Raw genomic sequence first — 17,804 nt, forward strand, 5'->3', positions numbered from 1 at the left:
ATATGTTACATTGCTGTATCATTCTAAGATGAATTAGGCCTTTCATTTTGCCCTGCTGTACAAAACATGTATATGAATTCTCAAATTTATTTCAATTGCCCCTGAAAATCATGCTCTTATACAGAGTTCTATGAAGATGTCCTATTCTGAATTCCATTGACTAATGACTCAGTAGACATGACTGGGTTGAGTAATGCCAAAACATCTCTGCAGCCACTGCTGACTGAAAAGACTTTGAGGGATATTATCTAGAATGCTTTGTTCTTTTTTTAACTGCAGGATCATATTTTCATGACTTTTGGGGATTTTGGGTTGTTTGGGGTTTTTTCCTTTCTCTGCTTTACTTTGACCACAGTTTTCTTGAGTTCATTGTAAAAAACTTTATAACACTAACAAAAGAATCCCTTGTTCCATATTATTCTGAGTTTTTCCCATCAGAAATATTTTAGTACAAAGACAAATATTTTGAGAAATCCAATTTTGCTGAACTTGTATTATCTATTAGAAAAATGAAAACAGATTTTTTTCCATTTGAGTGGGCAATATTTTTTTCCTTGAAAAGGGGAAAGTAGTGGTTGGATCTGAAATATTTGTTTTTATTAAGTCAGGTTGAACTGTGAATTTTGTCTTGCTCCCATGCTTTGAAAGGTTTCAGGGCTGTGTTGTTCCCTGAGGGCAGAACTTCCTGGAGTATGACCTCACTGCAGCTGATTTTCACCTCTAACCAAAGCAGTGTGTCACAGGCATCATATGACTGGAAATGCATAAGAGGAAGTGTCCTTGGGCCAAGGAAAATGCCCACAGGAGAAAAATACAGACAACAGGACACCAAATGAAGGATCTCTTCTAAAACTTAATTTCATAATAAGCCAACTCAAAATTTTGAAATATAATATTTTGAAAAAATTCTGATTAATTTTTTTGGAACTTTGTAATTTTGTTATTGTGCACATAGCTATATATAAAAATGTTTAATAAATTTTCAACTTTTCATTTGTATTTGGAACAACAACACTAAAAAATATTCCAATGCTGTAACATCCTGAGGAATGGAGAGCCTGCTTCCCTCAGCATTTTATTTTTTCCATCTGCTTCTGAGGTAGCATCTCATTTAAGCAATTTTTAAATCTATCTTCCTTAAGAAGACTGACAAGGTCACATTTTAGGTGACCACTTTTTTTAGCAGCTTGTTCATGCTCACTTAATGAGTACACAGGGAATAATTCAGTGACTGCTAGCATTTTTCTATCTTGAGGACAAATATTGCATGATACATGGAATCTGTAGTCCAGATTAATACAAAAAACCTCAATACCTGTTAGTGCATAACACATTTTAAAAAGTAAAAATTAAAGTTTACTAAATTAATTAAATTACTTTCATTTCCTATGAAGGGGGAAAAAGAGTGTGCAGGATGATAGTTGTGATGTGGCTTCTGAAAATTTCTAGAAATGTTGCTGAGGAACAAAAATTTGCAGGGAAATTAGAGGAATAATTATTTGTGTAATTCTTCCAGGAATTTAAAATTATTTCCACTTCAATTATTTCCCCTTCACTTCCCATAAACTGTTTAAACTAAAGAGTACTTAGAGCAAGGACAAGTTTTTTGTTGCTTTCACTAGTGGTATTGCTACATTTCATGGTTGGGGATGAATTAATTTAAATCTCTTGAGGCTTCTTTCATCCCCACACATCTTCTGCTTTTTAAACTGAAAGTAGTAGCAAATTAAAATGTCATATGTATGGCATGTCATATAAAGTGTGACAGCTTGCCAGAAAGAACCTGCAAGATCTGTTTTTTCCTTTACTTTCTTTAAATCAGAAGACCAGTAAAATTAAAGTAAGAACAAAACAACATGAGTTTTAAATGCAAGGAGTGTTATGCTTGTCCATAAACAATTACAGAACGAGGCTCCAATTTTATATAATCGTGGAAATTATATAAATGCTTCAGAAATACTTCTATTCATTACTGTGTATTGTTAAAACCAAGAAATTGAGTTTCTGCTCTCCCAAAATGACCCTTCCAGTTTCTCAATATCCCTTGGATTCATAATCTCGACTCTTCTGTCATTCTAATAATGATAAATTCTACTGCTCTCATTATGCAGAGTTGTGCAATGCCTAAGAGAGCCAGTCATGGAAAGTCACTCAATTATGAGCCAGAAAAATTTTATACTCTGTCTTTTAGAGAAAATCAAGAGGTACCATTAGAAATGTGGAGCTGTACAGGGAAACAATAATACTGACAAGGAAGGATCTCCCACTGCAGAGGTTTTTAAGGACTCTCTAATAAGTATTTGTGGATTTTCTGGAATGCAAATATAAAATTTCTACTGTCAGCTTCTGCTGCTCTTGAAAAGCAAGAGATTTTTCTGTATTTCCAGATACATTTCATATGTATGAACTGATTTTTTTTTGCAGTGAAAGCAATTTCATTCATTCACTTGAAACCATTGCATAAGGAGCAGTAAAAATAGGAGGCAAAATAACAAAAATCCAACTAGGGATGAAAAAACTTCTTTGTTGCTCTTCACGTTACTCTCTGAAATTTGGATGTCATGTATTTGCCAGATGTCATTATTTTCCAGCAGTGTCTTCCTTTTTGGGTTTTCAGGGTTCAAAAATTGCTTCACTATTTTGTTTTTGCTGGGAAGTTTTGCAGTTTGACAGTCAAGGCCATTTTGTTGTTCAGAACTGTCTGGGCCTATGATGTCTGTAAATCTGAATTAGCTCCATATTTTCCACTGAAAATATCTGCAGGTGCAAGTTCAGCTTTTACACCAATTGCAATTCATTCAGTAACTGCACAGGAAGGAAGAGAATGCAGTGCAGACCTGGATGATGCAAAAGACTTTATGGAGCCTGGCTGATCCAGGGCAACCTGACTCCAGTTTTGAAGTGACTCAGTTTCCAGTGTCTGTTTCCAAAAGACTATATACAATAAAGCTCCTGTATCTTTTTTCATTCTGCCTCCCCCATCCCCATTTACTATCAACTAGACAAAATTTTTGTGCTTCAGAAAGTCAAGAATTTTAATTGTATTTTCAGATTATCAAGAATCTGCTTTTCTATTGCTATCCTTTTGTTATAAAGCATTTGGGATAGTTAAAAGCACATATTAGCATTTTCAATTACAATGAATTTCCTAATTCTAATTACTCTATTATGAAAATGAACAGCAGTGTGGCTACAAAGGACAATTACTCCAGCAGTCATTGCTAATGATGTTTATGCACTTACCTGTATGATATTATTTGTGTGAAACCATTTGGAAATCCCAGCACCTGTGAAACTGAGGGAACATCTGTGTCTACTTATTTCCTAATTTTCATTAAAAAATTAGAGTTTTTGTGAAAATCTAAAACATTTCAGAGCTTGACATGATTAAAAGAGTTGATGACTACCAGAAAGACTTTATCATCAAAAGGTGAAAATATCAGAGAAGTAAGATGCAGGAGGCCACACAGACAAATGTGTTGTAAAAACAGCCTCTGTTTAGCAGTTATTGATAAAATAATGAATTTAAATATTTTCTAATGACTTGTAGTTAGCTGCCTGTTCTTAAGAGATGTATTTATATCAAGCCAAATATGGCCACCAAAAAATGTCCTCTGATTTTGTTATCAAAACATTGTAATTATGAATAAAAACAAAGGTGAGGCTCTCAGTTTCCATAAATCCATTTTATTCCTGCAGCATCATAACTTACTAGTACCTGTTCAAAATTTTGGTTCAATACTTTCATTTGATATCTGCGTGCTTCAAATCTGCATGTTGACAACCAGTGCTATATTTTGTTAATGAACACTTCAAAGACACTGTTTTTAGCTTGGTTTTGTTCTAAGGACACAGCAGGTAATTCTGCTTTCATCATATCTGAGTAATGAAAATAGATAGTCTAACTCACTCTTTTAATTAGCTACTGAAAACCCTTCAAAACCAATGAGTATGTAATTTCCTTCATTGTGAAAATGCTGTGAAATTTCCTTAATGAAGAGCAGAAACCTGCACTAAATTTATCTTTCATTTCTGTTCTCAGGATACAAAATCCCTAAGTTTTAAGTGAATGACATATTAAATCCAGACACATATTGAAATGATGACTTTATGAAGAATTACATTCAATATATCTCAGGTGTCCTAACCTGCTCTTTCTCCAATCTTTACTTGAAATTTTTTTAGCATTTTAGACCCTGAAATTCTACAATTTAATTATAAAAAGTCTCTCAGATATCTTTGTCATGCTGTCTTTTCCTGCACCACACATACATATTAAGTCAGGTTATACATATCTGAAAACAATTATTATGTAGTGAAGTCAGGAATATTGTTGTGCCATAAAAATTGTGTAGGAATATTTGACTAAATGAAGCAGCAAATAAAGCCTTAAAAGGACTAGACAGGGAAAATCACAAAAGTTAAATAGCTAAAGTTATAGCTAGAAGACAACAAAAATCAGTCCAGCCCTTACCCCTTCTCTTGTAATAAGATCACATTACAGGACAGCTATTCATAGAAAAGGCATTAAGTCATAATTAGAAACTTCTCTGGTGTCACAGCCACCCTTCAATTCTATCCAAGACTGCTCTAGACCAATGAAGCCTGGACAAAGTAACAGGAAAATATGGATGGGAGGCTGCTTTCAAGATAAGCAAAGTTGTTAAACTGTATTTTACTAACATGAGTAACCTGAGGCCTGGACTAGTGTTCAGAAACCCTACCATAGATCCTCTCTGAAACATTTTGTTTGCATTATTTCTAGTAGATTTAGGACCCCTAATAACATTTTATGAAGAAGTTGTTTGAGATCAAAGGAGAAAACAGTCTATATCTGTTTGACTTTTACATTCATCCTCTGGAGAGGCATTAATTCTTGTTCTCAGTGTAGCAGGTTATGCATCATTCATGAAGAGAAAGCTCTTTACCTCTTGTGCAGAGCTCACCTGCAAGGATGCTCTGCCCCTGCTGCGATAAATTTGGGAGGGAGTGAGCTCAAACCAGAAACAAATCCTCCGGGTTTTAAGTCTTGACAAGCCAAATGGAGATAATTATTCACATTTTAGCACTACATTTGTGCAGTTTCAGTGCAGATACCAAGTTCTAGAAGTTACTAAAGCCACAACACATTAGTCTTTTTGATTGTATTGTTTAAATACCTAAATACCTCTCCAAGACAGTCCTCAGCAAGCAGGACCCTTTCTCTGCAGAAATAGTCTCAAATTCCACAGAGAAGGTCCTCTTATGTGGAAATAATATCTTCCTTATCCTTATGGAAATGTTCTTATGTTATGAAAATGCCTCTAATGCACTGGCAGAGGAAATGGAGCTGAAGGCTGGAGGCAACAGAGCAGGTGGGGAGCAAGCACTGCCTGCTTCAGTCTAGCAAAGAATATTCAGGCCAGAAGGTCCAGGCTGGTATCAAACCTGATCCTCTGGGCTTCTAGGGATGCTTCCCATCAGGATGGGACAGTGATGGGCATCTGCAAGTTTTAATTTTTGAGTCAGATCAATGGAGAGAAAGAAGAAAAACTTTTCTGCATTAAATGGTGTAATGGGAAGAGTGGCCCAAGAGAATACCCTACAGACAATTCCTCCCTGCAAGTCCTGCCACTGGCTCACTGAGCACCTACATTCCAGGTAACCTCTTTCTCATAGGGGATGCCACAAACCCAATTAAATCTCATTTTGAAATTCAAAACAGTTTGAATATTGTTTCATTTGATTTGCATAAAGGCTTAGAGCTCACCACCTGAAAGGACCATTTGTCCAGGTGAGAAGAGGATAGTTTTGTGTTCTTGGTATGATCACACATTTTGTCTTTCTAGGATGGGTTTCAGGGCTATAAAATAAGAAGACAGCCCTTAGTCTTCAGAACAATCTGCTGTTGGCATACTTTGTCTCTTTTGCCTGTTACCTTTGGAAAAACTGCAATCCTGCCTTAATCTCTTTTTCCTTTAAGAAACCTGTTTTGCTTGACCATTTGCTTCCTTCTACCACTACTTCCAGAGGATTTTTTTCACACTTTTCCCTGCAACAATCTCTGTTCCCCATGGCTTTAAGAAGCTCTCTGCAGATTGATGAGCTCTGGTTTGGATTTTTTTTTTTTTTTTTTTTTTTTTTTAATTTTTTAAAGCAGCTTACATGTTATGTAGGTTTTACCAAGCTCTTACAAATCTAGAATTCAATCAACTGTCAGTACTTTCTAACCTCTAAAATAAGGGCAGATTGGACTGGGATTGGAAAAGACACTTTAAGAGGGTTAAGCACCATAAAATTTTGTGTGTATATATATTTATACATATTTATTTACATATATATATATATATATATATATATATATACACACTGGTGGTAAGAATATTAAAATCCCTCTAATTTGATATGAGAATAAAGTACAGATTTAGTTTTAAAAATAAAAGAATAATCTAAATTTTAGAGAGTATACAGTCTTTACAAAAATAGTTTAATGTGCTTCATATTTAAAAATTATGATCACAATAACTGAGGATTTATGTTTAAAGAGCAAAAAATAAACTCACAGTTTAAAAAAAAACTATATATAGGTTTTATATATTACATACTATATATTACATTTTAGCATTTTTTTCCTTTAGATAGAGACCAGTTTGTTGACTGTAAGGTTCTAAGTAAGGCTTCATATTTATCCAGATTTTCTTTCATCTTAGTACTTTTCTCTAAAGAACCATGGTCCCCATGAATTTTTTTTTTTTCTTCATGTTGCTCTGTCAGCACTGAGAGGATTAAATTTTTAGTATAACATACTGGTTAATCCAAAAAATAGTGGAACGTGAAAAGTTTATATTGTTCTTCACAATCCATTTCCATATTGTGATTTAGTAGGTGACCTGTTTTATAAATCCAATAACAGACTTCCTTATTGTTGAGGGAAGAAATATTTACATATACCTATAATTTTGTAGATACAATGTTGAGTATTTACTATATCTTCTTTCAAAACACTCCATTACTAAATCCATTTGTGGTAGAAATCCAAGCATTGTTAAGCCAGATTTTAGGTGTTGTGCTTTCGCATTCACAGCTGGTGTTTGTTTCTTGTCATCAAATTATAACCTAACATTTTTCTTTCAAGTAAAAATCTAAGGTAAAATAATGAAAATAATTATCTATCTGCTGCCTTCTCTTCCATTCCTCGAAAATCCAAAGTGGTCACATGGATTCAAACAGAATAATGAGATTTATAGTCAGTGACAGAGAGATAGAAGTCAGATCCTGAATCACAATTCATATATTGGAAAAATCCCAGTGTCAGATCTTCAGGCATAGGAGCTTTCCCTGGAAGAGATTACTGAGGAGAAAACCTCCTTCTTAGTAGATGGATTTTGGAGTCACTAAGGATAAAACTCCTGTGTGGTGCTTTGATCCCTGAACCAGGTTGCTGAAATGTGCTGGTCAGTAGCGAATGAGATGACAAGATTTTGGTGGCCTGTGTCCTCAGCTCTTTGCTAAAGAAAGAGGTGTCTTAAAAAAAAAAAAAAAAAAGCCTTTTTCAGAGCTGCCACCAACTAGTGACCCTTGCTGATGTGTCAGGGAAGTGGGCAGAGATGGAATGAGTAAGGGGCATTAAGTGGTTTCAGCCCCCTTCAGTGATGAGACTTCTGCCAGCTGGGCTCTCATACATTCCTCTTGGCTTGATAAAGAACTCCCAGCTCCAAATTCATCAAGTTAGTGCCTCTGCTGTGAATTTCTCGTTCAGGATCAGAACTGTTAGTGTACTAAGGAACTTTCCTTAGTGCCCTAAAAGGACTGTAGGAGGACTCTAAAATTAATGTCCATACAAGTGCTTAATTGAGGGACTCTGTAATCCAGATAATGGCTTTAAATCATATAACCATAACTAATTCCAAGATAGAGTCAAGTTACTAATGCCATCACTGAGATAATTCAAGGTAAGATAGAATATTTGGATTAACATTTATAAATAAGCTAAAGGTCTTTCATATTGATTCCCTTTGGGTTTTGGCATTTTTCTTTTATATGTTCTCTGTATTCTTCACACATATATTTGTAACTCTGTCATCTTTTGTATTAGTAGCTAGTTTTCCCAGTACTTTTCCATAGTCTTTCCCTAGGAAGAAAGACAAAAGTTCCAGAGCTCCAAGCCCTTAGGGTATAAGGCTCCAATGCTATCTTGGTTCTTCCTGGTATCCAAAGCTGAGAACAACTTTGGAGATGCATTCTCCTGGACAAAGTACAATTAGTGCTGAATGGGGGCTCCAGAGAAGGGGCTTGACCTGGAGGGGGTTTGCATCACCACTTTCCTAAAACCTATAATGTGTACTCATCCCTGTAGGAGTGGGCATTTGTGGGCATCTTTCCATAACTGCTCCTGAAGGCCTTCATTAAAGATCCCCTTTTATATTAGCTCCTTACTAAAATTATCTTGAGTTTCATTTCCAGGTCAGGAAAAAGGCAACAATATCACCAGTATTCAGCTGCCCATCTCCAAGTCTATTCAAAGAGGTTTGATTTGCAGGAGGTGACTATTGCTCCCACCTACTGAAAGGAAGTTTTATCCTGCTTGAGCTGTATAGTACTGGAGTCTTGTAATTTTCTGACAAGGTGTATCCCTTGTTTTGACCAGCAAATATGACTTTGTAGCTGTTATTCATCTTGGTGTTCTGCAGTGATTTAGTAATAGAAAGCTCAACAATAAAAGGCATAAAAGCCTTTTTTCTGATATTTTCCATGTCATTAGCTGCCATGACTACCCCTGAGAAATGTGTATTTTACTGAAGCTGTCTAGAAATTTTCAAAACAGCACAAAAAAATTGGACAAAGAGACAAAATGGAAAAGGAGACATCTAAGTCAACAGAAAATAGAACCAGTGCAGAGAATTAAATGAAGATTTAACAGCAGATAAGTAATATCTGTTCCAGAGAAGCATAGCACAATAAGTATTAAAGTCAGATGGTGCCATTCTGATATTTTAGAACAAATTTGAATTGTAAGATCTGTTTGTCCTCATTTTCTATTCCAGTAAAACAAGGAAAAGCTCAAGATTATGCTATTATGAAATCAGTGTTGTGTCTATCTTTCTCCTGTTCTTTAGCTCTGACTCCAGAGCTTCCTTGCAAACTAAGTGAAATTTATGGAAGCCAATATACCAGAAGACAGTACAAAGCTTTTTTATCATAATGTGGGTCTTATTTCCATATAAATATTTTTCTTCTGAATATTTTTCTTCTCCACTATTGTTTAATAAAGAATAAATAATAAAAAATCCTCACAATATTTGGAAGAAACAAAATAGCAGAACTACAAAATATGTCTTTCCATTATTAGATGAGTCTAATGGTTTACTGTGGGGCTGGAGGATATAATTTGTTCAGGTCAGGGATGCCCAGCATAAGTAGGACATTGACCTGTTGTGAGAAAGTCTAGAGGAGAGTCATGAAGATGATCAGAAAGCTGAGGCACCTCTCCTACAAAGAAAGGTGAGAAATTTGAAATTGTTCAGTCTGAGAAAAAGGAGTCCACAGGGAAACCTTATAAAACCTCCCAGTACCTAAAAGGGCTACAAGAGGGATGGAGAAGGACTTTTGACAGGGGCAAATGGTGGTAGGACAAGGGAGAATGGCTTCAAACTGAGATAGAGTAGGTTGAGATTACATATTAGGAATAAATTCTTGACTGTGATGATGGTGAGGCACAGGAACAGGTTGCCCTGAGAAGTTGTGGCTGCTCCTTGACTGGAAGTTGGATGGGACTTTCAGCAATCAGTGTAAGGTTGTCCTGCCCATGGCTGGGAGGAGAAACTGACTGATCTAGAACATCCTTTCCAACCCAAACCATTGCATGATTCTATGATAAATGTCTATTCTATGAGGCAGGGTGCTAATACAAGTTGTTTGTAACTCCTGCTTTTCACCATTCGTCTTTCTAACATGGCTGGGTTTCACAATGAAATGTAAATCTAATATGCCTTCATTCAGGAGATAAAAAGCCACACATAAGGATTCAGAGGATCTGGAATTATTAACAGTTTTGTGTATTCAATACAGACACTTAACTTGAGAGCACTTAATCTGAGACCCATAGTTCCTACTGCCTACACTAAAAGACAACTCAAACAAACAAAGCATTTTCAGAAGATTGTTTCATGATGTGCTCCCACCCACTCCTGTGCAAGTCAGTGGTGCTTATGTGGCCTTATGACAAGTTGATTCATTGTGCCTGTGCAGTGTAGTCACTGCCTGCAGTTTGCTTCATGATCAACTCTGTTACTTCTAAAATTAATGTTGTGAATATTTTCATAAATATTTTGAAGAGGAATATTTTTTTATTATTATTAAATATACATGCATCAGAAATAACAAGTATCACACCAAAAATAAAAGTGACAGGAAGTGTTGTTATACCAATTCCCAGCATGCTACAGGATGAGCTAAATATTTGAAGCCAAAATTATACTGGGAAGGCACAGAAGCCCAAACTGGCAGCCCTAGAATCATCCTTCTACATCTCAGGAACTGCAGGGTAAGCAGGCATTAAGACTGTGATCTCCTTACATAGCCAATTGAATAATGAAAAAACCACCTCCTTTTACACCTGGCAGTAGACTGTTAGGCATCAAGCCCTGCCAAGATTTTATAAAGTGGTTTCAAGTATTGAATCATCAAACCATTTGCTATCCAGCCAAAACAAAGGACCAACAGTAACTTGCAGTTCCTCCCTTCAGCAAGTGCTTCATATATTGTTTTATGCTGGTTTGGACAGCAGCATAGAGCAAACAGTTGGATAGCATGTTCTTCCTACATAATTGCATGGAAAAAGTTTTTCCTTATTTCATTGCCACAGACTTTGCAACACATCTCAGTTGATTGAGATTAGACACTTTTACAAAGAGTCATGACTCTCATAAATACTGGGTTATTGATTTGGTCGAGATTCTAGCTGTTTCATAGACAAAAGCTAAACAAAAGGAGACTTTGAGACCTCCTGTGTGATCTGGCCTTGTTTCTCTTTGAAAACAGCAGATGCCTAAATGGAACATGCAGCCAAGGATGGGAGAATTTGGGATAGTAATTGCCAGAATTAAAATAAAACAGTTGATACAGCTCATATCACGCATTGCAGCAGTAAGTAGTAAAAGCTAAAAGGCAGCCTCATAACCCCACAAGTCTGAATGAATTAGGTACTGCAATTCCTTCAGTATTTTTTAATTAACTCCCATTGTCTTGATGATACACAAAAAAGAACACCTGCAAATAGACTGTCCATTGTACACTAAGTAAGCACGAAAGAATTTCTCTTCAGAGCAGTTTATCATAATGAGAGGTGCTAATTTCCATTTTCTAGAATGGCATTTACAATAATTACATCTATTCTGAGCATTGTCAGATTTTCAGGAGAAAACAATACCATTTTTATCAACTTCCCTTAAATGTAATAAAAGCTCATGTGCTCCAGAAAGACTGAAACTACTCCTGACCTGAATGGCCCTTTTCACATTTATTAAGTTCAGTGTTTAACACAATAAATGCCTCTGACATTAATTGTAAATGTTGTTAAAGATGAGCTTGATGATTCTGGAAAAATGATTCCTAAAAATCAAGATGAAAAATGTAAAATATCTATGTAGAACATCTATCGTTAAACCCTTCTGGAGTACGCCCACTCCAGTTTTACACAAGTGTCTTGGGAACAGCCATAAGCAGCACAAACCCAGACTTACTCCCACAACATCTCCCTAGGTTCTCCCTTTTGATGACACATGCAGAGGAGGAAGAGCAAAACCTGAACTGACCCATCAGTCAAGAGGGGCTTTTTGTGTCTTGGCAAATCCATCCCCAATAAAAACTATATGAAACGAAGAAAAATCTGTACTCTCTAAGTGGAGGTGGTGCATGGAACTTATGCAGACAGCAGACCCTGCAGGGGGGATGCCCTCACATGACCTGCAGAGAAACCTTGTGGGGTTTGACCTCCAATCTCCTCCAGACCCCAAATTTCTTGCCGATGTTTTGTGCTTGTTGGCGTTTTGGTCTCTTTGACCAGCCCAAGTGGAAAGACCTCTGGTTTTTACTCACAAGACTGAGTCCTTGTTCACTGGTTAATTGACTCTTCTCAAAAACTGCTGCAAAGGTCATTATATATTCATCAGGGACATGTCCCACTTCTGCATGAATGGGCCAGCCTACGTTTGTGCAGCTGTAAGCACTGGTACCCCCTGGTTTTAGTACAAGTGTCCCAAGGGATCAGTGCATGCAGACCACAGCAAAGAATGACTGCTGCGGATGCATAAAAAGTAAATGGGCCTTAGAGGCAGCATCAATGTTAAATTACAGCATTGGGACTTTAAGTAGAAATGGGTGACTCATGAAGTTAATTTACTTATCATTGCAGGGTTTGTTTCACTGTAGCTAACTTTTCCTGAAGGAGTAGATTGGGTAGGAGTCAGCTCCATATCTGACACCCACTAAACTAGGTGACTACACACTTTTTACATCTATGAGCTCCTACTACCATGGACTAGATCTAGTCAAAACAGGCAACAGGACTCAGAGACCCATAGTGACACCAAAGGAGTCATTTACTTGGTTATCCCTCTGGATTCATTGGATGAAATGGAAGTTTGGGCATAACTACCTTGGAGTCACAAAACTCAGGTGTCTGAATGCAGACCTGAATTCTACCATAAATATGTTACATTTAGTGATTTCTACTGGTCTGTTTCCTTTACCATGGTTATTCTTTGGGTTAAAGATACTTCTTTATTTATTTACTCTAAACTCTGACTACTTCATCTTAAAGACTAGGGTTGATTCATGTCATGAATGGTTATTAGAAGAATAGTTCACCAGCTCTTTTCTAGCGTTCCTTTGTTGCTATTTTCTTTCTGCTATGTCTCTTCTCTTGAACAAATATATATGTTCATTTTCAAACCACTTACCACTGCTGCTTTGAATTGTCTACTTAACTCACTGCTCAACTAGTAAGCTTTCAAAAGAGCTGGGTAATGGAGTTTCCTTCACCCTAGAGTTCATAACACTTCTTTATTAAGCTTTTATCTGTAAGAGAAGGAATTTTTTCTCATGTGTTTCCCTCCTGCTCTGAAAATTTCTTCTAAGAGAGACTGACTAGAGATGTGAGGGCTCTTTGATCATGTAAATAGTAAGGTACAGAGGACGAAAACAAAACAAAACAAAACAAAACAAAAAAACCAAAACAAACAAACAAAAAAAAAAAAAACAAAAAAAAAAACCAAAAAAACCAACCAAAACAAAACAAAACAAAAAAAACCACTTTTTTTTTTTCCCTGGGATTAACTACTGCTGTTTTGTACATGATCTCCACAAATTTGTGCTGTTCTTCTGTATCTAAATCTGTGAAATAGGAACAATAATATTTAAGTAGCTTGAAGGGGAGTTATATGGTAAGGACCTTTATAAGAAGGGAAGAGTGACCTGACACTCATCCTTGAATAACTGAAAATTCTTAACTATTGGATTGAAGAAAAGTGACACCTCTGACAAAGGACATATCTTGGTCCAGAGAACACTAGAATCAGTTGGAGGAAAGGAAAGAATGGAAATGATCCACACTAGAGCCCACCTCAGTTCCCAGTTTGGAGAAGAAGCCTGGTTAAGCATCCCCACCATCTTGTCAGTGTGGTGTCATGAAAGAGCAGCTTGGCAAGGCAAGGGACAGCTGACACCCATTGAGGGAAAACTTTCCTGAAATTTGAATATTTCAGTACCACAGAACTGATGGTAACTGAACTGCCTCAAAAAAATATATAGAGATACACACATACACACCTAAATGCTGTTTTTCTTGCAGTGCTCCTCCTTAGCACAACATTCATCATGCAGAGTAGTGACACGATATATGAACCTTCAGTTGTGATTGCAGCAAAGGCTCATCACACATTTCACTGTTAATGGAGGAGGGCTGCTACAGAGGCAGACTAATTAACCTCAGTTTTATGGGTCATTGCCAGATCTCATGTGCAGACAAGAACATTTAACTTACCTCAATGAGTAGCATGAAGGTGAAGATATCAAATGTACCAGGCACATTTCTCTTGGCTTAGTAAACGTGTGCCAAGCCAACTATGTCTTATTTTAAATAAACTTTCAAGAGGCATTGCTTGATGCCCCTTTAGGTGAATGCAATTAAGGAATGTAAGATCAGTTCAATAACCACCAGATTTCTGTTTGTTTTCTTTTTTAAATCTCCTTTAAAAAAAAATTGTATTCCAATTTGTCATCTTATATGGGTAAACTATTTCTTTTTGCAGTGAAAAAAATTGGTATTATTTTGATTGTATCTTCACAAGAAGTCATTGAACACTTTGCTCATACAACTCCCAGAAATACTGAACTGATTTGTTCAGAAGGTGGATTTATTTTTTTTGTCATATTGAGCTATGTATCTTAATAGTGAAGGAATAAGAAAATCTAAGTGCCTTCTATCATAGGAGGCTTAAGGACACAAAATGTTAAAAATTATTTCTAGACTATCAATGAGCAGCTCTCTGCAAGCATGCCATCTTAAGGAACTCTGGGACATTTGCTTGTGGCTGAAGCTACCTGAGGACTGGATGTTCCTGTGAAACCTGGGCTTTCAGGAATATGAAGGATCTCCTGAGGGACTGGTTTGCTTCTTGTTATCACAAGCATCACATCCAGTGTTTACACATCAGAAGAATGAAGGATAGCAGAATTCCCAGGTGGAAAAGGTGGAAGAAAGCCAAGACAAAGCAGATGTGCTAAAATTAGAACCACCCTGTGTGGGGAAACAGAAAGTCTGAGCTTGGCTGTTTCCCAGAACAAAGGATGATCTCACTGCATTACAGTTCACAGCCTGCTCTCTATCAGCCATCACTACCATAATTTTTTGTCCCTTCCTCACAAAGGCAGGTCTTGATTTAGCAAAGGTTTGTGGAATATGTGGATTAAATATTAGGAGATTCTCAGTTCTCCCATATTCTGCATGCTATTCCTTCTGCAGGAAGGAGGGTGTAACATATGTTCCAGTGATGTAACACACCTGTGCTGCAGTGGTGGAACACTGCTGTGCTCCAGAGCAGCTGCTGGCAGAGTGTGTTCTCCCCTTCTAAACAAACACAGAGTTCACCTCAGCTGGAGCTGCCATCTAGACAAATGGGAGTGTTTATCCTCAACCTGCTTCCATCAGAGCTGAGCATTGTTTACCAACTGCTAAGACTGCTCAGAGTGGGAATTCTTTATGATCTACACTTTGAAAGTTGTAAGTTAGTAATGCTATCACCTCCTATGAAAGTTAGGAAGGGACTCCTTCATTTATTCAGATGTCTCATCTATGGCAACATTTCACGACATTGAATCCTGCTGGCATGAAAATCATTGTTTTCATTATTACAGATAATGAATAATGAATAATGAATATTGGTTTGCTTGTCTCTCTCATTCCACCCATCATTCCTCTTTGGTTTTTCTTGCACTCTCTGAATAAATTTTCACCCTTGAGAATGGACATAACCCACAGCCTGTATACTCTGAGATTATTTTATATCCTCCTAATATCAAGTTATCTAAAAAAAAAATAAACATCAGTTTCTTTGACAGAAAAGACGACAGGAGAGGAGAAGAGAGGAGAGGAGAGGAGAGGAGAGGAGAGGAGAGGAGAGGAGAGGAGAGGAGAGGAGAGGAGAGGAGAGGAGAGGAGAGGAGAGGAGAGGAGAGGAGAGGAGAGGAGAGGAGAGGAGAGGAGAGGAGAGGAGAGGAGAGGAGAGGAGAGGAGAGGAGAGGAGAGGAGAGGAGAGGAGGACTTTATTCATCTGTGTGTCCTGTAGTCTACATATGTGCCTGATTTGGAAGTTCGCATCTGGTTTTCCCTAGATATATCCTATTCCCCAAAATTGTGTCTGAAATTTGGTGATAAGTATCTTACACAATTAACACTCTCCTCTTTAGTTCAATAAGATTTCAGTATTTGCAATCCTGTAAAGCAAAAGAAAAGTGAAAAATTGTTGTTTTGCTTCAGAGTGATTTGGAGTGATATATTCCAATACTGGACAAAGCTTTCTAATCTTAAAAAAAAAAAAAAAAAAGGGAATCTGAGGGCAAGAGGACACAATAACAGTATTTTAGTACAGTAGGATTATTACAGAGAAAGCAGCAATCAATATATATCCATGCCCAAATTGAAAGGATAAAAAGAAAGTTTAATTTGCAAAGAAACAGATTTGGGTTTGATACTTGCAAAATCTGTGAAAGCTGTTAAACTGATGAGCCACTGAAGCCAGTCTCAAATCTCTTGGGGGATGATCTAGGGCTTTCATGAAAGAATTTGATTACTTTTTGAGGGCTTGCCTAGCTGTACTAAAAGCAAGGTGCTAATGATTGCAGGTTTGATCCCCATATAGGCCAATCACTTAAAATCCTTGTAGGTCCCTTGAAATTCAGAACATTTGGTGAAATTCTGTGAAAATTCTGGGGTTAATTATATTATGACAGGGCTGGAAACAGCACTTGTGTGTATGTGTATATGTATATATCTTCTTATAAACTAATACTAGAAGTATATGTGAACTAATATGCACTGATACAGTGTGTTTGCACACCAATAATAAACTAATACACATGGATACTCTACTAATATACATTAAAGATATACATTATAAATAAGCATGTGGTGTATGTGTATAAACATGTCTCAAATTTTGCTCTTCCTGAGTGTTCTTGAAACACAGACAAAACTAATGAAAAATGTTGAATATTTTTTCCAGTGTTCTCAGTCAAGAGGATTTGTTTGAATGGCTGCATATGAGCTCATTTTATTCTTCCTTACCTAAACCAGAGGTGTCCTGGACTCTGGACTCAAGTTGATAAAGTGAATTATCACAAATAGCCTGAGCTAGAATTTTTAGAGAGGAGAGGCACATCTTAAATAACCAGTTATCCAGATCTCTAAAGGGAGCATTGTGAAACACCAGTTCAGACTGATACTGACCCCTTGGTTTCCTCTTTGCTTTAGGAGAGGCTGGTGCTCTCTGTGCTGCCACGGTTTGTAGTCCTGGAGATGATCAATGATATGACCAATGTAGAAGATGAGCACTTGCAGCACCAGTTCCACAAGATCTACATTCATCGTTATGAGAACGTCAGGTGGGTGGAACAGCCTTTCTGCAGTGTTTGTCTCAGATGCTGCTAAATTACCCTTGTCTGAGGGTTTAATTCCTGTAGCCTTATTCATTCATAAATTAGAAAATTAATACCCTTTTTAATATTTGAGCAGAGAAGCATTTTGCTGCCTTCTGTTACTCATCAGGATGGCTGGATGCCATGGCAATGGAAAGACCCATTTGAACTCAACACTGAGTCTGGACCATTTGTGTCTTTTTTTCACTTTTTTTCACTTTTTTTCACTTGTTCACACTTGGTTCACTTCAGTGGTTAGGACTGCACAGGAAGGGGAGCCCTGCTTACATGGGGACACATATCCTGCCACAACCTGATGGTTCACCCCACACACTGAAGAATATGATGGAGACTTGTAAGATGTTCTCGAAGATGGTGACCTGTTTTATGGTTCCTCTGTTTTATAGCCATTTTCATTTAATCAGTCTTATTATTCTTTTCTTAATCCCATTTCCTTTCTTCATTCCTCTCTCTAATTTTTTTCTTTCTTGAAGTTAATTATCAAAGGTGAGAATTATTCTATGAGCTGCTACTCAAGGTAATTACACCAACAATTAATGTACACTAATTACACCAGAATGACCAACTTCAACTCCATGACATTATGTAATTTTGATTTTATTGTATTTCCT

At 36.9% G+C, this 17,804-nt stretch overlaps 1 protein-coding gene across 2 annotated transcripts in view; it reads left to right on the forward strand.

Moving 5' to 3' along the window:
- The window catches only part of ADCY8 (adenylate cyclase 8), a 117,543-nt gene that overhangs the window by 31,866 nt on the left and 67,873 nt on the right, over nucleotides 1–17,804 (forward strand). For both annotated transcript variants that reach the window (XM_056484033.1, XM_056484034.1), the window contains exon 3: nucleotides 17,009–17,139. In XM_056484033.1, coding sequence (XP_056340008.1) covers nucleotides 17,009–17,139 — 131 coding nt within the window. The remainder of the gene's footprint in view (nucleotides 1–17,008; nucleotides 17,140–17,804) is intronic.

Source organism: Oenanthe melanoleuca, chromosome 2 (genome assembly GCF_029582105.1).
Source record: "Oenanthe melanoleuca isolate GR-GAL-2019-014 chromosome 2, OMel1.0, whole genome shotgun sequence".
NCBI lineage: Eukaryota > Metazoa > Chordata > Aves > Passeriformes > Muscicapidae > Oenanthe > Oenanthe melanoleuca.